Source organism: Crinia signifera, chromosome 12 (assembly GCF_055691185.1).
Source record: "Crinia signifera chromosome 12, ASM5569118v1, whole genome shotgun sequence".
NCBI classification, from domain to species: Eukaryota; Metazoa; Chordata; class Amphibia; order Anura; family Myobatrachidae; genus Crinia; species Crinia signifera.
Genome location: NC_139228.1, coordinates 78206195 through 78231556, shown reverse-complemented (window position 1 = coordinate 78231556; position 25362 = coordinate 78206195). Strand labels below are relative to the sequence as shown.

The following is a 25362-nucleotide window of genomic DNA, read 5'->3' as shown; positions in this document are numbered from 1 at the left end:
CCAGATCATTGGATAACGTTATGACACCTGCTGAATATTTGAAACAAGAGAGATTATAGAAACAGAAATTATACAAAGGAATTCTAACACTTTCTCAGATTCTATGGAACATCCGAATGTCTCGAGTTAATGACCGATTGTCATTTTTGTGGTATCCAATTAGTGGCCAATTTAATGAGGGTAAAGTCCCATGTGTTATCACTGGTCCTAGATGCTTCTTATTGGGGATTATAAGCATACTGTGGTATCAGTGAACGAACAGCGGCATCAGGGCTAATAGGATAACCCCCAACAATCTTATTATCAGCAGTGAAGTAATATTGGTAATAGGATACAAGCCTCTGTTTTCTAAAAGGTTTCTAATATTACTGTAATGCCTTGATAACGTAAAAAATAGCATATTAATGGCAGATCCAATTTATATTTAGCAGATCCACATAAAAATCTGCATATTGATAACTGTTGAACATTATTTAAATGTTGTGTAAAACAAAATAATAATAATATCATAGGGTACTTGTTTCCTAGCACGGCCACCCCGATTTCCATCGGGGTGGTCGTGTCGGAAAAATCACGTTGGTCGCATCGCATGCGACCAAATCGCATGCGATGCGACCGACGCGACCGACCCGATTTTTTAATTGAATCAAATGTGAACAGGGTCCCTGGGACCCGATTTTACATTAGATTCAATGTAAAATATTCCCTACACCCCCAATTTGACACCCTGAACGCCACCCCACGATTGACGCGAACCCGAAGCGTGGCGAGCGCTAGCGAGCCCGCGAGGGGCGGCGGTGCGCGTCCTCCGACCTTTTAATTCCCCTACTATCCACGTCGGCGTGGAGTTGAGAATATAAAGTGTGGCGAGCGCAGCGAGCCACCGAGCCCGAAGCGTGGCGAGCGGACGCGTATTACTTCACAGGTATACGCGTCCGCTCGCCACACTTCGGGCTCGGTGGCTCGCTGCGCTTGCCACACTTTATATTCTCAACTCCACGCCGACATGGATAGTAGGGGAATGAAAAGGTCGGAGGACGCGCACCGCCACCCCTCGCGGGCTCGCTGCGCTCGCCACGCTTCGGGTTCGCGTCAATCGTGGGGTAACGACGGGGCCATATACAATCTGAAATGGGTCATATTGGCCCATTTCACATTGTTTCCTATGTGAGATGGACTTAATTAAGTCCATCTCATCTTGTGCCATTATAATGGCACAAGACCGACGCGATGCTCCCGATTTCAATGTTAAAAATTATTTTAACATTGAAGCCTATGCCAAAATCGCGGCCATCGCGTCGGTTGCGTCGGGGGCCATGTTAATGGCCGCAACCGACGCGATGCCCGCGATTTTTCCTTTGCCGGCAAAATGGACCTGATTTCTAAGGAAATTGGGTCCACCGCGGGCATCGTGTACCTTAACTTTAAGGTACACGATGCCCGCGATTGTGGCCGTGCTAGGAAACAAGTACCTATTATAGTAAATAATTAAAAGTAAAACCAAAGATAGAAATTAATAAAACTTTTTGCTCTTTTTTTTTGTCAGGTAACTTATGGAGCACCTAAATCTGTGTTTAATGATCCTGAATTTTCATCATCACTTTACCATACAGTCCCCAGTGAGTTATCTCTGTTCCATGGCATCATCCAGCTGTTAGTCCACTTTGAATGGACATGGGTGGGGATTATTACATCAGATGATGACAGCAATCAACGGGCAGGCATAGAACTGAAGAATGAAATGGTGAAATATGGAATATGTGTAGACTTCTTAACTTCAATAGCTCTAGCTCCCTACGATGTTACAATAAACCCTTTTGGAGTCCTAAATATAATTAATGATTCTTCTGCTAAGGTTATAATATTATACTGCTCAGCTGCTTTATATATTGGGTTTCTGGAAACTCGTTCTCCTCACCTAACCGGGAGAGTTTGGATATCCTCAATTGGAATGGATATTACTATTAATTATGATTTTGCTAATTTTGTTTCCAAATTTAATGGCTCTTTAATAATAGCAGTACAAAAAGGAGAACTCCCTGGGTTCCAGGCATTTTTGTACCAATCTACATGGACTAATATGCCAAATAACTCCTTTGTAGATACATTCTGGTACTACAGTCTTGGATGTGTTGACGCTTACGGCGACATGAATGCTTCTGACATAGCATGTAAAAATGACACTTTGTGGAGAAGCCTTGTGTCCAAAAACAGCACAACCATCTATCGCAGCTCGTATTCAGTTTATAAGGCTGTTCATTTAATCTCCGAGGCTTTACATCAGTTGAATTTAGCCAACCTGCTTTATGAATCATCATCAACTAAACTGTCAGATAAACTAAGATTTAAAGTGAGTAATGTTCTATTCAACAATATATTTCAATATAAATATGTACTGATCAATCAATAATTAATGACAATTTCTGGGGATATATAAGGTAATCCATACAGTTTTCCATATCAAATGATATTCTAGCTCATTCAGAATATTATAAATTAAACTATCAAATAGTGAAATAATAATGAAGTTTTTAATATACTAACACGATTCTACTGAAGTAATAGTTCTATATTGCTGAAACATACAACTTACTGTATACATTCAGTAGTTACAGATGAGCTGTTTTGTTGAGTTGAATACTGAACACACTCAACCTTTGGAGATCTGAGTAGAATCAAATCTCAGCTCTGATCACTGTTGGGGATCCAATTGGACCAAGTCCCTTGTTGGATCTTCTCTGGAGTTCATAACTCGGATTTAAAAAAAAAGAGTTTTGCATTTTGAATTGTATGTTAGTCCCTCCCTCATGATTTCATGTTGCATTTCAAGCAGGAGAGTGTATGGTGAAGTAGGCAAAATTTACTGGAAATTAATGTAACCAATGTGATTAATACTTTCTAAACAAACACAAAACAATTTACATGATTTCAGTCATTTGATTCAATTTGTATTAATTCTTAAAAAGACAGACTTAAAACAATATATAACAATAATATAACAACCCCCCCCCCCCCCCAAAAAAAAAAAGGCCTTTGAACACATCTTTAACATAAGCAGTGGCAGATCCAGGGGTGGGGCTGCAGCACAGTTCCAAATTCGAATAAAGGATGCTTTAGGCTGCATCACAACAGCACTGGAGAATGTAATAATATACTTTTTGCTCCAGTTTTGCATAGAAACTTCTAGATAACTATAATTGAATGATGTGTGTGTATCTGTGTGTATGTGTGTGTGTGTATATTTGTGTGTGTGTGTGTTTGGATGGATGTTCTACGATAACTCCCAAACCCTTTAACTAATTGTCTTCAAACTTTGCACACTACCTTCTCATCTTAAAGGACAATCTAAGTTTGAAGATGGGTTTAATCGGACGAGCCCTTAAGGTTGCTCTCATAAGGGTCCATGCTATTTCTGTTGTGTTCATGCATGACTTTCTGAAAACATCCATGGCCGCTGAAAGTGCTACCAGGCCCTGGTAAAAGGGTCAATGGGAGGGGCATGGCCAACGGGAGGGGCATGTCCACACCCATTTTTAAAAAAATGCAGGGGGTGAGGGCTTTATGCTTTATGCTCTGACATCTAGTCATATCACTTGTGTTCTCATGAGAGAACCCTGGTCCACACAGATCGCTCTGCACACGTCACTGATAAATCGCATGTGTGCTTAGCAATCTGTACTTATACCATCACTCAGCATGGGGTTCCCATTGCCGGAGTTTGGGGCTTAAGATACTGTGCAGAAAAATCAAGATGTATGAAATATATGTTCCAAATGTAATAAAACATTGGCAGAAAAATATTTATGTACTGTTGTATTCATTTTTATCATTAACATGTTTTACCTTTCTTAAGCTGAACCACTACATTTTTTTCCACACAAAAGTTTATGGTCAAGGAAATTTTGATATTTTGAACTGGATTGCAGGTCTTGATAGAGAATTTAAAAGTATAATTGTTGGTAGTTTGCCATCTTCTGCTTCAGAACAACTATTAATTAATGATAGCTTAATTGTGTGGAATCCAATTTTTAATGAGGTACAGTATTGAGACTTGAATCCACACACCTGTAACTCTTTGTTTGATGTCTTTGCCGTTACTATAAATACTCAAATGTAATTAACATAATATAATACAGACATTCCTCACTTAACGACCTACCTGTTTACTGACCGCCCGGACTTACGACCCGGTTTTTTTTTAGCGTCCACGCTGCGACTCCTCGGACTTACGACCCTGCCCGCATGGATTTACGACCCGCGCGCCTACCCACTCGCAGTTACGACCCGCCCAGACTGTTTAGCGACCCGCAGCGTACAGTACGTACAGCGTCTCAGCGTCATTTTGACATGCCAGAGAAGAGGAAGAATATGACAGAAGAAAGTGGCAAGAAAAGGAGGGCTATTGATCTTCAGCTGAAAATGAAGATCATAAACGATCATGAAGCTGGAAAGAAAGTGAAAGAGATTGCAAGTGAGATGGAGCTGGCACATTCAACCATTTCAACAATCTTGAAGGATAAGGATAGAGTGAAGGAGGCTGTGAAAGCATCAACAGGCTATAAAGCCATAAGAACTAGGCAGCGGAAAGGCCTCATTCATAAAATGGAGAAATTACTGGCGATCTGGTTTGATGACCACATACAAAAAAGAATGCCACTGAGCCTTTCAATAATTCAAGCCAAGGCACGCAGTATCTTCCAGACTTTGAAGGTGCGTGAAGGGGAAGAATCAACAGGTACATTTACAGCAAGCAATGGATGGTTTCAAAGGTTCCGTCGCAGATTCAACCTGTATAATCGCAGTATCAGCGGTGAGGCTGCAAGTGCTGATGTAGAAGCAGCAGAAAAATTTGTGGATGAATTTGATGAATTCATCAAGGCAAGGAGCTACTGTCCAGAACAAATCTTTAATGTGGATGAAACTGGCCTTTTTTGGAAAAAATGCCTGAAAGGTCCTACATACACAGAAGCTAAAACAATGCCTGGCTTCAAGGCTTTTAAGGACAGAGTCACTTTACTGTTGGGAGGAAATGTCGCTGGTTTCAAATTAAAGCCTTTGCTCATCTATCGCTCCCTGAACCCACGTGCATTGAAGCAGATTAGTAAGCACATGCTGCCCGTTTACTACTGTGCAAATAGCAAGGCATGGATGACACAAGCTTTATTTGAAGATTGGTTCATCAACTGCTTCATATCCCAGGTCAAGCAATATAATTAAGGGCGTTCCCTTTCATATTATCCTCCTGCTTGATAATTGCCCAGGACCCCCTCAACATCTTGATGATGTAAACCCAAATGTAAAGGTTATGTTTCTGCCTAAAAACACAACTGCTATCCTACAGCCAATGTACCAAGGGGCTACAGCCACTTTAAGGCATACTATTTGCGCACCACTTTTTCCAAACTTGTATCAGCAACAGAAAATGATGAAGTAACCCTTCGTGAATTTTGGAAGGCCTACAACATTTTAGACTGCATAAAGAACATTGAAACAGCTTGGAAAGAAGTGTCAGAAAATTGTATGCAAGGCATACTGTATGGAAAAAATGTCTAAAATCTTTCATGAATAATGTCGAAGAGTTGGACACAGATGAGCTTGTCGATGTCATAAATCAAAACACTGTGGAGCTGGCTAACAAGCTTAATTTAGATGTGGAAGTGGAAGATATTGAAGAATTAGTGGAATATGTTGAGGGAGAGTTAACAAACGAAGATCTAATAGAATTGGAAGCACAGCTGCACTTGGAAGAGAAAGAAGGAGAAGAAGAGGAAAGAGCAGAAGAAGTAGAAAAGAAGTTCACTGTAAAGGGGTTAGCTGGTGTGTTCTCAAATGTGAATGTGGCTATGTTACAGCTTGAAGGTATGGACCCTAATATTGAAAGGTTCACGAAAGTAGAACGCCAAATGAATGAACTTTTACAATGCTATCGTGAAACTTATGAAGAAAAGAAGGCAAAGAAAAAGCAGACCACGCTGATGGGATTCTTCTGAAAAGCTACACCCAGTAACACTCCCCCTACAAGTTCTGCAATTTCCTTGCCATCTTCTCCCCTACCTGGGCCCTCAACAACTGCGGGTAACCCTGCTGATGACTCCAATGATGATGGTATTGTACTGTAGTCTGATTTTTCTTTGTGTGTTTTCCCTTTGTTTTCATTTATTTTCTCTATGCAAGTTATGTGAACTAAAAAAGCATGCAAATTAAAGCAAGTTATGTTATGCAAAGTAAAACAACTTGCAAAATAAAACATGCAAATTAAACAAATTAATGTTGAAAGCAAAGTACAGTAAAGCAAGTTATGTTTTAAAAAGTGCATACAGCACTGTTTGGATAGAAAAGAAAATTACTAAGCAACCCACAGCGCAAACAGTGACACTCTGCCCAGGAAATACAAAAAAGCCTTCACCAAAAGGCTCAAAAAGACATAGGATACAAACAGAGTTATTTGTAAATCCACTGGCGAGTGTTAACACAAGATAAATATGACCACTTACACAATGGTACATATACTTTAGGGTAGAGCTTCCTTAGATCTAAAAGAAAACTCAAACACAGAAAGAAACCATAGTGTAGTATTGTTGAGATATGAAATGAAATGGTGCTGTTTAATCAGGTCACTCACATTTCATAAGTAAATATGCGCATATCAACAAGGTCTTTATCTCTCTCTCAATCCAACATGTTCCTCCAATTTAACGTTCCCTGGGGACTCGATAAGAAGGTATATAGTGCAACACCGTTTGTCAAAATTTAAAATAACAATTTATTAGTTACACTCACATGTGATCGATAAAAACAAGGCAAAATACCCATTCAGGGTGACAGGATCCAAATACTGTGCCGCGGAGATCACGCAAACAACCCTCTGGATATCCGACCAGCGGTCCTCAGTGAGGATGCAGCTCCTTCCAATGGCCTCAGGATAGGGTCCGTTCGGTGGTGTTCACTTAGCTTAAGCGCACTTTCAGGCAGGAATTGCCCTTCATCAGAAACTCAACGGAAACCCGGAAGTGTACAGCAGCAAGATCGTGGCGGCTGTTGTTAATTGTGTAATTGGAGGGCGTATAAGAAGGCCCCGTCCGATGGTGTCCATTGAGCTTCTGATGGAGGGCAATTCCTGCCCGAAAGCGCGCTTAAGCTAAGTGAACACCACCGAACGGACCCTATCCTGAGGCCATTGGAAGGAGCTGCATCCCCACTGAGGACCGCTGGTCGGATATCCAGAGGGTTGTTTGCGTGATCTCCGCGGCACAGTATTTGGATCCTGTCACCCTGAATGGGTATTTTGCCTTGTTTTTATCGAACACACACACGTACACATTGTACACGCACACACACAGTACACCACATACGCACACATAGCACACAACACACACATTTATACGTAGAGCACCTCACACACTTAAGCTGTGTACACATGGGGGAGATAGGGGCTGAAATCGCTGGAAACACACCGCATGCAGTACAATACAAATCCATACACACTACAACACACACCCAAAAACAGTACAACAAACACACAACTCCTGGCTTCAATCAATTCTATGGAGACGGACCACGATAAAATGGCCGCCCCATAAAGCAGACAGTTCTCTGAAACTGTTTGCGGTATGGGGGTGGCCATTTTATCGTGGTCCGTCTGCATAGAATTATTAATTGAAGCCAGGAGGGGAGCCGGGACGCGCAGACAGGTAAGCCTGCGGCGATGGGGGGGGGGTGGCACCGGCGGCCAGGGTGGGGAGGGGGGGAGGCGCCCCCCCATTAACGGTGGGGGTGGGGAGGCCGGCGTGGAGGGGGGGAGGCGCCCCCCATTAATGGCGGGGGGGGGCACCCCAAACCAAGCAACGCCACTGAGAACACACACACTTAAACATTGCCAGGATATGCACAGCACACTACACACACATATATATGTAGCGCACCTCACAAACTTACACATTCGGCAGATATACACACAACACAACACACACACACATAACACACAACTCACAGTACAACACACACCAACATTCACTACAACACATACCCAAAAACAGTACAATACACAGAACACACACTTAAACATTGCACAGATACACACACATAACATACCTCTAACAGCACAACACACACCCACATTCACCACACACACACAAAAAACAGTACAACACACACAAAACACACATTTAAACTTTGCACAGATACACAAAGACACAACACACACATACTGTATATACATAGCACACCTCACACACGCATTGGACAGATAATTACAATATAACACACAAAACCACATACATTACAACACACACACACACAAAAACAGTACAACACACACAAACACACAGAACACATAAAAAATAATTTGCCGTTTATTTAACAGTCTGTACCGGCAAATAAAAACTGTACCTAATGTACCATTTCTACTTTGTTCCCCATATCCGTCTCTCCAGTCCTCCAGTTGCACTGAGAAATCTTTGTCCTGGCCAATGCACCCATTGATCAATACAAAGTGGGTACACTGCACTCACCCTGTTAGTCAGTTGGATATCAGGCACTGCTCTGCCTTAAGGGTTCATAGATAATGTTTGGTCGATGGGCATGAGCTCTGCATGCATTTGTTTGAATGTTATGAGTGTAAGAAGTTGAAGAATAAGACTGAGATAAAGATTTGTCATGTTATAGTGTACAATTTACTCAATAAATCGTGAAAAAAATATGTGTACATAGAAGTACAATCAAGAAATGAAAGTAGGATTAAAAAATAAATTATGATTCAAACTGATAATTGTTTGGATGGCGGTGGGTTGCGAAACAAATCTATAGGTGGAGGGGGTATGGATATTGTGGGCATAATTGGTGTTTGGTACACCTACAGGGGGTACCCAGATGATGAGAAATTTTCACTACAGTGTCACCGTAGGGGGATTTCCAATTAGGGTTCAGGTGGTCTTTTAGGGACCCCTTTACAATTCCGTTGGTCTCTTCTCCTGGAGCCTACAGTATGGTCTCCCTCAGTGACTGACTATCATTAAGGGAGACCATAAGCTCAAGGAGAAGAGACCTACAGGATTGTAAAGGGTCCCTAAAAGACCACCTGGACCCCAATTGGGAATCCCCCTATGGTGACAATGTGACCGTGACACTGTAGTGAAAATCCCATCAATTGAGGGCCCCATGTAGGTGTAACAAACACCAATTATGCCCACAATATCCATACCCCCACCTTTAGATTTGTTTCACAACCCACCCCATCCAAACAATTATCAGTTTGAATCAGAACTTATTTTTTAATCCTACTTTCATTTCTTGATTGTACTTCTATGTACACTTACATTTTTTCACGATTTATTGAGTAAATTGTACACTTTGTAACATGGCAATTCTTTTTCTCAGTCTTATTCTTCAACTTCTTACACTCAAACCTTATCAATGCACCCATTGATGATTGTGATGGCTGGATCAGTGGATTGGCTCGGCGGGTGTAGGGAAGAATTTTTCCCATTGCACCCATTCCCAGTGGGGCATTACAGTGGTGTGGGTAGCGTGCGTCGCGTCATGACATCATGTGGCCAGGCCCGTGGACCTGCTCCCACACTCAGGGGCTGCCCCACTGTTTGGTAGAGATGCCCGGTGCATGTGCTTTACAGATCCCCAGACCTCAGAGACTGCTGCAGGTTCGGTGAGGGGAGTGGCAGTGACAGGGAGCAGTGAATTTTTAATTAATTATGGCGGGGTAAGTAACGCCCACCCCGGTCCCTTCGCACTCAGTGCCTGTAATTACACACCCTAGAAACTGTACAATTTGAAAGTATAGAAATGGAGGTGTGGCCACGTCCCTTTCTGATTTTGTACCGATTTCTGACCCTCAGATGTTGGAGGATATGTCATACAGTAGGTGCTAAATCTCAGGAGTGGATGTGGAATTCATCAACACATACAAGTATATCAACTCAGGAGCGTTGTGTTTCAAACAACAACACCACACCTGATTTCATTGCCGTCATTGAGTATCAATCCAAACACATTCTAACATTATGGTGGAATCTATAACAAATTACAATCTTAGGTCTTTGGCACAGCATATTGTAAGATGACATTTTTCAGCAATTTTGGAAATAAAGAAACCCCAAGGGTTTCCCGGACAACGCCGGGCGGGTCAGCTAGTATATATATATATAGATCGGGACATTTTGTACAGTTTTACCTATGAAAACCACACCACAATTGGGTATTGTTATTTGTTTTGGGTCCTCTAACCCTCACTGTGGCAAGGCCACCCACCATTATTTGGTTTACATATATTTAAATAACGAGCAATTGGAATATTGGGTGATATATATATACATATATATATATATATATATATATATATATATATATATATATATATATATATATTACAACAATATACCAATTTGCACATAAAGTATTTAGTGTAATTTCTACAGCAGCCTATACACTTAAATCCCTTGAAGGAGGGGAAAAGGAAATAACATGCAAAACAGTAGTGTATTGGCGCTAGTAATACATGTCCAGAATGGTTGCCAATGTGAATAATGTAGTTTTCCCAATATCCAGTTGAATATCCAGAGTACGAAGCAGAAGTCTTATCCAGTGTTTTTTTTTATCAAAAAGTCTTAAATACAATATGAACTAGTACAAGCCAACAGGCTCTACAACAGTTTTTCACGGTCAAGAAGAGGTACCCAATGCGTTTCGTCCTTAAAATGACTTCAACAGGGGTAACAGATTCTTTGATATTAGCTTTATTGTAAAATGCCACATTTATCCATATTGTAGGTAAATCAAATAAATGTAACCCCTTTCCCATATGGGCAGATAAAGCTCATATGGGTAATGAGTGTAAAAAAATGAAAAAAGGCCTTTAAATTTGACCTGCCTTGGCACCCTGCCAGCTGGTGCTGTAACTTCTATAGGTATCTGTCTAAGTCCTAGCCGTGCGCTATTTATTTATTACATAAAAATAAAAAATGAAGTCAGCAAACTTTTTAAAATTTAAAATGTATTATTTTCCGCACGTCTCTGTTCCTTTAAGATGTTGTATTATTTCAATTTTTTTTTTTTACATAAAATGAAACAAATCTGTGGATTGATTCAGTTGTTTGTTTTATTTAAGTATCTTAAGTTAAGGCATATAGGGGCAGATGTATGAAACGGGTGTGGTACAGGGGTCCGACAGTCGGTATCCCGACAGTCATTAGCCCGACATGGCCGGACAGCATGGTGAGCGCAACTAAGCCCCTTGCGGGCACGGTGACTCGTTACACTTGCCACCTATTCTATTCTCCCTCTAGGGAAAATATCAGGTGGCCGTCGGGAACCCGGCTGTCAGTGTTTTGACAGTCAGGATCCCGACGTGGGGTATATGCCTGTCGGGATCCTGACTGTCGGGACCCTGCCTGGCACCCTTATGAAACAGTAATAAGGGAGGAGAAGTGAGCCAGTGGAGAAGTGACCCATGGCAACCATTCAGCTGTTTTTTTAATAGTTTTAAGGTATGCAAATTATAGATGATACTTTAGTGCTGGATGGTTGCCATGGGCAACTTCTCCACTGGCTCACTTCCCTTATCACAGCTTCATACATCTGACCCTTTCTTACCTATAATCTAGTGAACACAGTGCAATCTCCCATTTTAGTAAATTTCCCCCTTCTGCTTTTTTCATCCTACAGACCCCCCGCTCCGTGTGCAGTGAGTCTTGTGTTCCGGGGTACAGGAAGTCTTTATATGCTGGTAAAGTTTCCTGCTGCTTCAACTGTGTGCCATGTAACAGTGGGGAAATAACAAATGGCACAGGTGAGGCGAGCTGTTATGGTGGCCAAGGAACGATGTCAAAATGCACCATCCTCTATCCCAAGCAAGCAACCAATTAGCACTGTTACCTTGCAACTCTAGTGTCCATTAGGAAACTGAGGAGTAGATGTATAAAGCAGTGATAAGGGAGGAGAAGTGATAAAGTGCCTGGTACTTTATCACCGGACTTACACAACATCTTACACAGGGCCAGATGCACTATGCTCCAAAAGTGATCAAATGGGGAGTGATAAACTAGCCAATACCTGCCATGTTACGGACTGTGTTTGAAAAATGTCAGACAGGAGCTGATTGGCTGGATGTTCATCACTCTCCATTTACCACTTTTGAAGCTTAGTGCTTCTGGCCATATACAGTCTTTTACATTTAGCCCCATGTATGTATGTATGTATGGGATAACTTACAATCAGTATTGGGCAGGGGCATAAAGGGCCCACCAGAGAATGCAGTTGTAGGGGTGAAGCCAGCCTCCAAAGGGTTGTGGACATCTTATGAAGAGGCTTTGGATAGTCTGGGCCCCTTTATCAATATATTCCATAAATGACAATACTAGTTTATTGCCCTGTAGAAAAGACACGTTAGTACTGTGCAGTGTAAAGTAACATACTGTATGTATAATCTATATTTCCAGTGCACACTCTGGAGTCTGATCCCCAGAGGAGGGGGGTGGACCCCCAGGTAGTGGGCCCACCATGGGTTTATCCTCTATCCGTCTGGGTTTGTTAACCCCGCTAACAGCCCTCATTTACATTTGTGTGTGTCAAATATTTGAATACAATGCTTAATCTTTATGTTTTGTTGGATGTACTTGATAACAATACAAACCAGCTGTTAGAATTAAAAAGCAAATCTTGTAACTTTACTTTCTGACAATATAACATTATGATTTTATCTTTTCTACAATTATCTTTTAAAAAAGTTTTTCAGAGTGGAATTTAAGGTTGCCCGTCTCCAGTATGCAGTAACGCATAGATTCTCAAACTTATGGGGTAATTCAGACCTAATTGCTGGGCTGCTACTTATCGGAGCCCATTAATCAATTGCCAATTGGTGCCTCAGGAGAAAAGCATGTTTTTAGAATTTTTTTGTTCTACTTTTATTTTCAGATGATTGTGCTGCAGGCATTGTGTAATCACAGTGCACCTGAGCAGCGTGATAGCCGTGCTGTTGACAGGTCTCTGACCTCCACGGCCAAAAGCCTTGGTGCCTCCCGAGGCTTCGGGGGAGCCTCTGCAGCACAGGAAGGCATCATACAGGTAAGCAAAGTCCTTAAGGGGCAACTGCCACCGGCGGTGGTCCAAGCAGTGGAGACTCGATCATTCTGTATCTCCTCTAGGCCACCAGAGGTATGGGCATATGCCCTGGTATGTAGCTCCAGATGTTTTTTTTTCTGAGCGGCCCATAGCTCCGCCCTCTAGCCCCAGCGCGGGTCTCTGTCTGTAGCTTCCCAGCCTGGGTGACGTCACTCCCACCTCTCTCTCCGTCCTCCCTGCTCAGGGCGGACATTCCTCATGGAGCAGCGTGTTGGCCAGCCACTGTGTTTGCAGAGGAATAAGGCTCTGCGGTTTTGTCCACCCAGCCTGCATACATCCTGCAAGGAGTGGGAGACAAGAAGGAGAGAGTACAGGTTCTGAGTACTATCCTGCCTCCCTTCCCTACACTGACAGTTGACAGGTTATATATTCCCCTTCCTCACATCATGGTTGTTGGTTTTTGGGATTAGATGCCTACAGTATGTAGGGGAGTTGTTGTTTTTTAAGGCACTCTATTTTCTCACTAATTTGGGGATATCTGTGATAGAGTTTTTCTATGTTTATATTCAGCATTCTCTGTTACCTTGCAGTTTATTAATGCTGTAATAGGCTCACAGACACAGATACCTGATCCACTTATTCATATTTGTGGTTCTCCAATTAGAGTAGTGCCTGTCATTACCCACTGTCCTGTTTATTTCTGTGTATGTGATTTGTGTCTCTGTACTTTTTTATTGGTGTCATGACTTTCAAGAGGCCTTCTCACAAGGGTAAAGGAACCCTACTGCATGCTTACAACTGAACTAGGTGCAATGGAAATTCTCTTGCACAACCATGGGAGCTGAGCCTGATTGGCCTTCTAATTTGGCACAGGCTATGTGAGACTTGACTGCCCAACTGGCTGCACCTAGACCATCGCAGTCTGCCCCTATGCGCTTTTGGGTTGGTGCAGGTTTCTTCAAATCTGCAGCAATCCCTAGGAGACAAGTGCAGGCCTCGGGCTAGGCCTCTCAGATTATACAGACTCCTTACAGGAACAGGTATCCACTGGGTAGGAGGAAGTGAAAGACGAGGAGGCCACCGATCAGGCCAAGCCTCGTGAGGAGCATAGGATGCTCACTAGAGTTTAGGAATTGATAAATCTGTTTGGGAGGTGATGCTTATTGTCTCTAGCCATTAATGGATGGTGGATGCTTTAGCTGTGGGGTTAAGAGGGGTTCCCGCAGATCAAACCTTATGGTGTCTGTAGATAACATCCGGGACATGAACACCTATCTCGGTGAGGCTACATTAGACTCAGGTACCTGCACATCTAAGATTTCTGCTGCCTCTGTCACGGCCAGTCATGCCTTATCGATCTGCTCCTGGTGTGCTGTAAGTGAATCCAAGAAGGTGTTGAAAGCTCGCCCTTTCTCAGGGGAGGTTCTTTTTGGCACCAAACTAAATAAATTTGTAGCTACCATTGCGGAATCAAAAACAGCCTTATTGCCCTCTGTGGCTATGAAACAAAAAATGTCAAGGTTTTCGTTCCTTTCACACCATGGGAAGGCAAGGGGCCAGCTCTCCTCATGCTTCCAGCCTGCTCAGTCTAAGGCACAAAAGTCTAAGGGCCGATAGCCCCACAGCAACCTGAAAAGCATGCGGCTTGATGGTTCTCACCACCATGTCATCAGTCCTATGGTGGGAGGTCTTCTACTTCTTTTTGCAGATGTTTGGGTGGTTACCACTTCCATCAACTGGATCCTGGAGATTGTTTCAAGGGGATACTCCCTGTCTTTCAAAGGGAATTTCCCTACTCAATTTCTTTCTACGGGGCTTCCTGCAGACGCCGACAAGGCTTTCTTTACAAGGTGGTTTTCTCTCTCTCCTCATGGCAGGGGTCATAGAACCTTTCCTACCTTTATAAAGAGTATCTCTAAGCTGGATGGTTCTTTTAGTCCCATCCTAAACCTGTGGCTCTGAATTGATTTCTCTGGTTCTCCAGATTCAGGAAGGAAACCCTGCTGTCCATTCTTCAGGCAATCCAGAAAAATGATTTCCAAGCATCACTGGATGTGCATTTCGAAGAACCATAAATGTTTTCTCAGATTTGCAATTCAAAAACACCATTATCAGTTCCAGGCATTACCATTAGGCCTTTTGACCGCTCCACGTATTTTCACAGTTGTGGTAATGACTACTCATCTGCAATTACAGGGCATCAGGATCCTGCCCTATCTGGATGACCTACTTATGATGGCGGACTCTCCTACCACCCTTAAAAGTAACAATCAGTTGACCCTGTCGGTTCTCCAGGCCCTTGGGTGATTGATCAACAGGAAGAAGTCCAGCCTTGTTCCTGCCCAAAAGATGATCGACATGGGAGTCTTGTTGGATACCCAAACGAAAAAGGTTTTCCTCCCAGTCAACAAGTGCAAGTCTCTTCAGGCATTGGTCTGGGAGTTCTTGGCTCACAGAGCAGTGATGGTACAGTTCTGTATGTGGCTACTTGGCAAGATGGTGGCTTTTTTAAAAATGGCGCAGTATGCCCAGTGGCATTCTTGTCCATTGCAGTTGAAGCACCTTCATTGCTGCAATTGCTCCCCCCCTACTCTTGAAGTCCCAGTCATCTCACCTATAGCAGGGAAGATCCTTTCTCATCCTCGACTGGGTGATTCTAACATTGGACTCTAGCCTCAGGGGCTGGGGAGCGGTGGTTGAATCCCACTCCTTTCAAGGATGTTGGCTGACCAACAAGACAAGACTGCCAATCAGCATCCTTGAATTGCAAGCTGTCTACCGGGCACTTCAACAAGCATGACCCTTGCTACATCACCATGCGGTGGCTTACATCAACCACCAAGAGGGAAACCGCAGTTGGACTGCGATGCAAGAGATGTCTTAGGTGCTACGCTGGGCAGAGAAGTTCTTTCTCGCAATCTCGGCAGTATACATTCCAGGCCATCTTAACTGGGAAGCTAATTTCTTGATCAGGCATCACCCAGAAGTGTTGCACCAGTTGGTGGTGCAATGGGGTCGGCCCCAAGTCATCCTCATTGCCTCATGGCACATCCACAAGCTTCTACGTTATGGAGCACACACAAGAGACCCGAGAGCCTTTCTAATTAAAGACCTGGCATTCCCATGGCCATTTCACATGGTACAGTATATCTGTTCCCTCTGATTGCACTGCTTCAAAGAGTGCTTCAAAAGATACAGACAGAACGGGTGACACCAAAAAATGAGGGGTAAGCAGCAAACAAACATAATTCAAATTAATATAAAAAACGAGTAGATTGGATGATCTTGTACACAAAAGTTTATGAAATAAAATGTAGAAACATTGATTAAAATACAATATAAAACCTAAATAAAATAAAGACACCCACAAAGTTGTTAACTGTCCTGGAGAGTTCGTTCCTATAGTACCCCTATATACAGTTGTAAAGGGAATATGTATGGAGGAATAGTTACCACCCTGGATTGAGTATGTACAACATGCGCTTTTATCTGTGTGGTCAGCCCAAAAGCTGCTGTGAACAATTGTAAGTCCACCGGAGATGTATTTGGCAACAATGGTCTGCAGATGGAATGGTGGCTCTGCCTTTTTCAAAATGGACGTAATATCCAGATTGTGGTAGCTGGTTTTAATAACCTTTGGAGGATACAGTTGTTATGAGTCCCAAGAGGTTGGTTTGGGCTCCAAGTTGGGCTTCAGAATGTGCAGACTAAGGCCCTGCCCCCTCTGTACAAAATGTGGGTATCCAAGCAGCTACCCAACGCATTTCACTATGCTGGGTAGCTTTATCAAAGGTGGGTGAAAGTCATTTTAATTGCACCCAACTGCCCAAAATGAGCATGGTTCACAGATCTAAAGAATCTGTCCATCGCACCCCAACGGCATCTGCCAATATGGCTGGACTTTCTCATGCAAGGCCCCTACCTTCATCCAGACTTTCCTCCTTTGAGAAATGGAGATTGAGAGCTCGATCTTAAGGACTAGAGGTTTTTTGGACCAAGTTATTCAAACCATGGTTTTGGGTCAAATAACCATCTACTGTTCACATCTACCAGTGTGGCGGACTTATTTTTCGTGGTGCATAACTTGTCATTTTTCACCTCGACAGTGTTACTTATTGTGAGGTTATCAGACTCACTGTAAATCTGTTATTATTATATTTTATTAGGTGTAGTAATTAATGTACTATTTTAGTCCGTCTGTACCCTCTTATTCTCCATAGATGTTTCTATCCCCCAAATCTGTGTGTATTTCCAGATCATATAGTATTAGGCTGTAGAACTCCACAGTAATTAATGTACATTTTAGGCCTCTTGTTCTCTGCAGATGTTTCTATTCCCCATATCTGTGTGTTCCATAGTATTAGACTGTATATTGCCAAATATGGTCTGACAGGAAATAGCCAGGAAAGAACATTGCATGGATTCACCCATATGTTATGTCCACAGGGGGTGATCCAATTCCCCTGCTATCAACAGGAAGGTTGTTCACAGGGGGTAATCAGGACATAATGTAATCAGACTGTGTTTGTGTCTCTATCTTCAGTTCCTTTGTGTCAATACCAGACTTAGTGGGACCGGGCACCGCAGGGGGTGATCAGCACACAACGTAATCAGCTGGGTATTGTATCTTGTGTTGACACTTCTCTGCATATCTCTGGCCACTTCCAGACTTTCTGGAACCAGACCCAGCAGGGGGGCGGCAGCAGATGGCCAGCTGGATATTACCTGGGGCAGTTTAAGCCCCGTGGGAATTTGGAAGTTTTTAAAATGACTTGTACACCTGCCAGCTCAGAATGTTAGTCACAATCCTGGCTAAGAGGTCATACTCTGCCACTGGACCTTGTGAGCGCATCGTTTGCCTGGGGGGGGGGCATCCTACGTAAGCTCTGGTGTGGAGCGTCCGGTGCTGTGTGGATTCGCACAGGTTTCTGCTGTCACTGCTGTGTGGAATAAGTGATAGTTTCGTTATTTGGACTGTGATGCTACAAGGACTTTGCTACCCGGATGTTTTTATGCTACCATTTGAATCTTTTTCCTGTCTTCATCTACTTTTGTGTGCTGTGATAAAAATAAACCATATTTTGGTTTCATCTGCTCGGTGTCTGAGTGATTGAGGAACCCCGTATCCTCACATTTGGCGGCAGCGACAGTGGGATCATTCAGACACCAACCATCGAGCACAGAAAGCACAGAGAACAGAGGATCAGACCATATGGAAGGAAACGGAAAATGCAATAAGGTGAAGTTCAGCAAGTGAGCAGGTGTCAGTCCTGTGAAAGGGAAAATGTTTCCAAGGAAAGAAAATCGATGCCTCAAGACCCCTGGAGCAGAGGAGCTCAGGGATGGAGGTTCTTCAGAGTATCGGCAGGCTGGGAAGCCGGATCTGTTATTTATTGTCAGAAAAATGCAGTATATCTGGGAGTACTGGGAAGAAGCTCAGCAGATGATCAGCGGGTGGAGAGTATCCAGCATACAGGACAAGTTGTGTTACCTGGGGGATGCATTCCTGCACTGTAAAGGTGAGGCCACCTCGTGGAATCTGCTGGGGGAGCCAGAGTTTGTAGAATTTACAGAGGAAGTGATTGCTACAGTTACCCAGATGCTACAAAGAGGACAATATTCTGAGGCTGAAGGACAAGTCCAGAATAAATTGATGCCCCAGATAGAGCCAGAGGAGAGGTCCAGAAGGGGGCTACTGCAATCTGGGCAGACAACCGAGGGGTCTGCCACAGAATTAATTGTTACCGCAAGAGAAGGGTCGTTGTCAGGGGGGCCCCTAACTGCCCTTGAAGAAATGAGTATGGAGGAGCTGATAGCAGAATGTTAGCTGCGAGGTATACCCATCCGATCCTGCACTCGCGGGGAAATCCTTCAGCAGATCCTTCACGATCAGGGAGATCCTACAAATGCATTTGCTGATTATCGGGCATGGATCCTCCATTTCGGTGCACAGTTGAGTGTGTGGGAACAATTGCAGTGTCTGGAGGAGTGCTTCGTGGTGGCAGAGGAAGAGGCGATTGATCGCGGGCTCCTGGATACCCCAGCATGGCAAGATCAGTGTCGCAGGGGGCGTGATGAAAGGCACCGCCTGCAACAGCTTCTCCCACAGCCTAGGGAAGAAGCTGCTCAGTGTTCTATACAGGGGAAGGTTATCCCCAAAATGAAGAAAGTGGGGCCTGTGAGCCAGGCACCCCAGGAGGAGCTGCACTACAGCTTCCCTTTTGCTGAGGTGGGAGATGCAGAATTATTAACCTGCTGCCAGGGGATCTATGAGGACTGCGTCCAAGAGGAGATCACCATGGTTAGATGAGTATCCGACAACATCCAGGCCACAAGCATACCAGTCGCAGATGATGTCTTGCTTCAGGCTGCCCAGCATATTCAGCTGGGGAACGAGGTTATCCTGGAGACTGAGGACTGCGCAGAGGAAGTGGCAGGTGAGACCCAGGCTTTTGAGGGGGTAGTACTGGCCTTGGACCAGCCTGCCCTGCAGCCACCAGCGGAATGGTTTCTGATGGAGGGTCCCTCCTCAGCCCTGAGCATTGAGACCAAATGCTGTACTGAAATTTGCCATGCCACTAGTTTGGGTTGGAGGGAGGAAGGATGTGACAGAGTGGTGGAAGTGCCAGGGCCAGAGCCCCTATATTGGCCTGCTGTTGGGCAGCTGTTCCTTGTGCAAGAGGGGGAGGTGGAAAGTGCTCCCTGCCCCATTATGCCAGAGGCAAAAGTAATAGTACACCCTATAGGTGTACCCAGTGTAAAAGGTTACAATTTTGCAGAGGGGGGGTACCCAGCATCTGAAGAGGAGGAAATGCTAAATCCCTTGTTAGTTCAAATGTATAACTTAGATTGTGATATTGCCCTTGCTGATTCTGCAAACCAGCCGCCTCTTCCAAGATGGGTTTGGTATGATGTCACTCTGTGGGACTCAGGTGGTACATCCAAACCTCAGATTCTCTGCTCTGCATCCCACTACAGGTTGTTATTGGTTCCTGAACAACTTGGTACCGGGACTAAAATAGTAGGGGAAGGAATGTGAGGTTATCAGACTCACTGTAAATCTGTAATTATTATATTTTATTAGGTGTAGTAATTAATGTACATTTTAGGCCTCTTGTTCTCTGCAGATGTTTCTATTCCCCATATCTGTGTGTTCCATAGTATTAGACTGTATATTGCCAAATATGGTCTGACAGGAAATAGCCAGGAAAGAACATTGCATGGATTCACCCATATGTTATGTCCACAGGGGGTGATCCAATTCCCCTGCTATCAACAGGAAGGTTGTTCACAGGGGGTAATCAGGACATAATGTAATCAGACTGTGTTTGTGTCTCTATCTTCAGTTCCTTTGTGTCAATACCAGACTTAGTGGGACCGGGCACCGCAGGGGGTGATCAGCACACAACGTAATCAGCTGGGTATTGTATCTTGTGTTGACACTTCTCTGCATATCTCTGGCCACTTCCAGACTTTCTGGAACCAGACCCAGCAGGGGGGCGGCAGCAGATGGCCAGCTGGATATTACCTGGGGGGATGTGTCTGACTCTTGGGTCCACCAATCCGAACCAAGTACCGGCCCCCTGGCAGTTTAAGCCCCGTGGGAATTTGGAAGTTTTTAAAATGACTTGTACACCTGCCAGCTCAGAATGTTAGTCACAATCCTGGCTAAGAGGTCATACTCTGCCACTGGACCTTGTGAGCGCATCGTTTGCCTGGGGGGGGGCATCCTACGTAAGCTCTGGTATGGAGCGTCCGGTGCTGTATGGATTCGCACAGGTTTCTGCTGTCACTGCTGTGTGGAATAAGTGATAGTTTCGTTATTTGGACTGTGATGCTACAAGGACTTTGCTACCTGGATGTTTTTATGCTACCATTTGAATCTTTTTCCTGTCTTCATCTACTTTTGTGTGCTGTGATAAAAATAAACCATATTTTGGTTTCATCTGCTCGGTGTCTGAGTGATTGAGGAACCCCGTATCCTCACATTTATCTCAACTGTTGGCCTTCTTAAAAGCGGAACTGGATGCAGGGTTATGTTTAGCATCCTTAAAAGTTCAAGTATCCGCTTTGTCTGTTTTATTCCAAAAATTAATTGCTCAGTCTTCTGTAGTTCAAACCTTCCTGCAGGGAGTGTTACACTTGCAGCTTCCTTATGTTTCCCCAGTTCACCCTTGGGATTTGATTGTTGTTCTTAAGGCTTTGCAAAGGCTCAGTTTGAGCCTTAGGGCCTTATTCTAGTTCACTCTTTCTGACAAAATCCTTCTTAGATGGACAAAACCATGTGCGCTGCAGGGGGAAGATGTACAATTTGCAGAGATAATTAGATTTGGGTGAGTTATTTTGTTTCTGTGCAGGGTAAATACTGGCTGCTTTATTTTTACACTGCAATATAGATCTCACCTTGAGGTAAAACCCCACCCAAATCTAATTCTCTCTGCACATGTTACATCTGCCCCACCTGCAGTGCACATGGTTTTGTCCATCTAAGAAGGATTTTGTCAGAAAGAGTGAACTAGAATAACCCCCTTAGTCAGAAGCTGCTTTGCATTGGTTAACCTGGAAAACTTTTTCTCCTGGTCATCGCTTCCGTGTGGAGGGTTTCCGACCTACTACAGGTGCCTTGTCAGTTAAGGCACATTTTCTGGTTTTCTATGCGGACAGCGCAGTACCTGGACTCATTTGGATTATCTCCCAAAAGTGGTCTCAAGTTTATACATCAATCAGGAGATTGTTGTCCTGGCCATTTTAACTTCATGATCTTCAAACAACAATTCGGGTTTAGTTACGTTAGATGTTGTGCATGCATGCGTTATGCCCAGGGGTGCTGAGGGGGGGGGGGATCAGGTACAGTATACCCGGGCGCGGGTCTGTCTTGGGGGCCCTGGTCCGGACACACAGTTTAAAAAAAAATAATTGATGGCGAGTACGCCGGATCTGAGTGCGCCGGAGTCAGCTGTTCAGCAGCAGCATTGGGAATGCAGATGTAGGCGGACATGGGGGCAGCAGCATCACAGAGGTCCTCCTGAGCATTTTTCCGCTCTCCAACTCCAGGGCCTGCCACATGACTTGGTAGTTTACCGTGGCTCAGCAAAAGGAGGATACTTAGAGTAGGTAGTCCCTGGGTGCTGGGAGGAACTCGGTCAGAGAGATGCCACCTCCAGCAGGAGTACCACCCACTCCGCAGAATCCAGCCTGCCCTGCTCCCCACTTTTCATCCCAGCCACCACCAGCAGCAGCAGGTGCCAGTGCTGTATCTCCGGCTCAGCAGTCCCAGACCTGGTTCCCTACCCATGTCCAGGTCACTGTGTTCCAAGGTGGAAGGTGGGTGGCTGGGAGCTCTGTGTCTGCTGCCTCCCTGCATGCTGCTGAGGCTGAGATCCGACTCTGGAAGTCAGCATGTAACCTCTGGCAGAGCATGTACTGTAACTCCATTACAACGAGCATGTTAACCCATGGCAAAGCATGTAACCCATGGCAGAGCATGTAAATCCATGGCAACAAGCATGTTAACCCCTGGCAGAGCATGTAACACCTGGCAGAGCAAGTTAAACCCATGGCAACAAGCATTTTACCCCCCTAATATGCGATGAGTGTGTGGAATAATGTGTAATGGGCATTATGGCATGTGGTAAAATATGTAATAGGTATTATGGTGTATGGCATAATGTGTACTTCCTACTACAGTGTGTGGCATAACGTGTAATGAGCATTATGGCATGTGGTATAATATGTAATGGATGTGTGACATGTGTAATAGGCATTACGGTGTAAATTTTTGTCCCTGTATCCACCTTGGAATCAGTTGCGTAACAACAGATCCGCAGAGGAGCTCTGTCTGTGGGGGCCCCATGAAGTTGTTGTACCGGGGCCCAGGATTTCTCTTGGTGGATCTGATTATGCCTTTATGTTCAGCGAACCAAGTCTCTCCAAAAAACAGATTCCTTGTTCGTCTTATATGATGATCATAAGAAAGGCTGGACAGCCTCAAAGCAAACGATTGTACGGTGGATTAAGAACGGCCATTCATCAGGCCTATCTTGTATCTGGTAAGCTGGTTCCGGTGTCCGTTAGAGCCCATTCTACTCTCGGTAGGAGCATCCTGGGCGGCGGGCCAGGGTGCATCCTATGAAGCAGATTTGGAAAGCCGCTACCTGGTCTTCTGTGCATACGTTTATCCAATTTTACAATTTTGACTCCTTCGCCTCTGCTGATGCGGTGTTTGGCAGAGGGGTCCTCATGGCAGTTCAGGAGCATTCCCACCCTTTAGGACTGCTTTGGAAAGTCTTATGGTTTCTGTGTTACACCATAGGCTGAAGGAAAACACAGGATTTTTGGTCTTACCTGTCCAATCTGTTTTTCTGAAGCCATGTTGGAACACTGGGTGCCCAACCTTCGCTTTTGTCTGCTGAGTTTGTTATTTCTCTCTGTCTTGTCTTTGTCAAGATTTCTTTGTATGGCTGTTTCAATGGGTCTGCTTCTCCTTTTGCTGTTCCTTTGGCTTTCAAAAAGAAATATCCAAGATAGGTCCTATCTTGTATATTTATTTTTGAATCTACTTACCCTACTCCCTAGGAGCACCTTGTCAACCATACAGCGAATTATTAATTCATTTTGTTGTACGGAGTATGCCTTCATCACCCACAACAAATTAATCCTGTGCCCCAGGCCCACTTCCCCATCCCCCCTCCCCCCCCCACCTACTATTATCAGTTCCTTTAGCTTTGTAAGAAAATAAACTGATTGGCCTGAGGCAGGATGGGTATTGGGGAGAAGGAGTCTCTCCCAGCTGCACATAGAAGTTTAACTCCTTGGAGCCCAGTAAGCGGACCTGCATTACTCATGGTCCCAGTGTCCCACCATGGCTTCAGAAAAACAGATTTAACAGGTAAGACCAAAAATCCTGTTGGTATAAAAAATTTCTACCTGAAGATATTTGCATTCATCTATAACAGGGGTGGCCAAACCTATCCTCAAGATCTACCAACAGTTCATGTTTTTCAGGCGACCTGTGGATCTATAGTAAGAATTAATGTAGCATGTTTCAAAATGTGACAGTTAGTAATGACTACAGCAGTGCATCAGCTAAGGGATTTGGAAAATGTGGATCAAAGGACTGGTTTGGCCGCCACATATCTGTAATGTACATTCCACACAGCTAATATTCTGGAGATATGCTATAACATGTTTTCAACTGTGGATATTTATTTTACTTTTTCCTTTGTAGTTATGGAGAACTGTGAAAAATGTCCTGATGACCAATGGCCTAATCCCAGCAGAGATAAATGCATTAAACGTCCATTGCATTTCTTATCTTATGAGGATACATTGGGGACAACATTAGCGGTGGCTGCCACCGTCTTCTCTATAATAACGACATCAGTGCTTTGGCTCTTTGTAAAACACAAGAACACTCCCTTGGTGAGAGCAAATAACTATAAGCTGAGCTATACCCTCCTAGTGTCTCTTATCATATGTTTCCTCCTCTCATTCTTATTTATTGGCCATCCTAATGAAGTGACTTGCCCCATGAGACAAACTATGTTTGGACTGATGTTTGCTGTTGCCATATCAGCTGTACTTGGCAAGGCCATTACAGTTGTCATTGCGTTCCGTGCCACCAAACCTGGAAGCAGGCTACAGAAATGTGTGGGAACAAATATGTCTATTTGGCTGGTTATTTTATGTTCCTTAGGAGAACTGGTAATATGTGTGACTTGGCTGCTATGTGCACCACCATTTGTTGACCATGATACCAAGACAATCCCTGGGGAGATTATTGTACAGTGTAATGAAGGCTCTGTTGTGGCTTTCTATTCTGCCATTTCTTACATTGGGTTGTTAGCAACTTTTAGTTTTATTATCGCATTTGTGTCTAGGAAGCTTCCGCATAGTTTCAATGAGGCTCAGTATATTACCTTCAGCATGCTGGTGTTCTGTAGTGTCTGGTTGTCATTCATTCCAACATATCTATCCACCAATGGCAAATACATGGTGGCACTGGAAGTGTTCGCGATCTTGGCCTCTACTGGAGCACTGCTGATCTTCATATTTATCCCCAAATGCTACATCATACTGCTCAAGCCTCAGCACAATAGAAAAGGAGACATTTCAGTAAAAGTTATATCATGTTAAATTTTAAATGGATTTTTTTTTAATTAATTTTATTAATTTTCACATAAAAATATCATCAATATGACATAGTATAGGAGAATAACAATTAGATCACAGAAAGATACTCAAAATAGCATTCAGCATACAACATACAGTATATGAAAAAAAGGAATATGT

The 25362-nt window shown here is 43.8% G+C and overlaps 1 protein-coding gene across 1 annotated transcript; it reads left to right on the top strand.

Moving 5' to 3' along the window:
• The first annotated feature begins 6099 nt into the window (after positions 1-6099).
• On the top strand, positions 6100-25206 carry LOC146049567 (vomeronasal type-2 receptor 26-like). Its single transcript, XM_083166092.1, has 3 exons — positions 6100-6105; positions 11677-11800; positions 24299-25206. The coding sequence occupies exons 1-3, from the start codon at positions 6100-6102 to the stop codon at positions 25204-25206; spliced, it is 1038 nt and encodes a 345-aa protein (XP_083022218.1).
• The last annotated feature ends 156 nt before the right edge of the window (positions 25207-25362 follow it).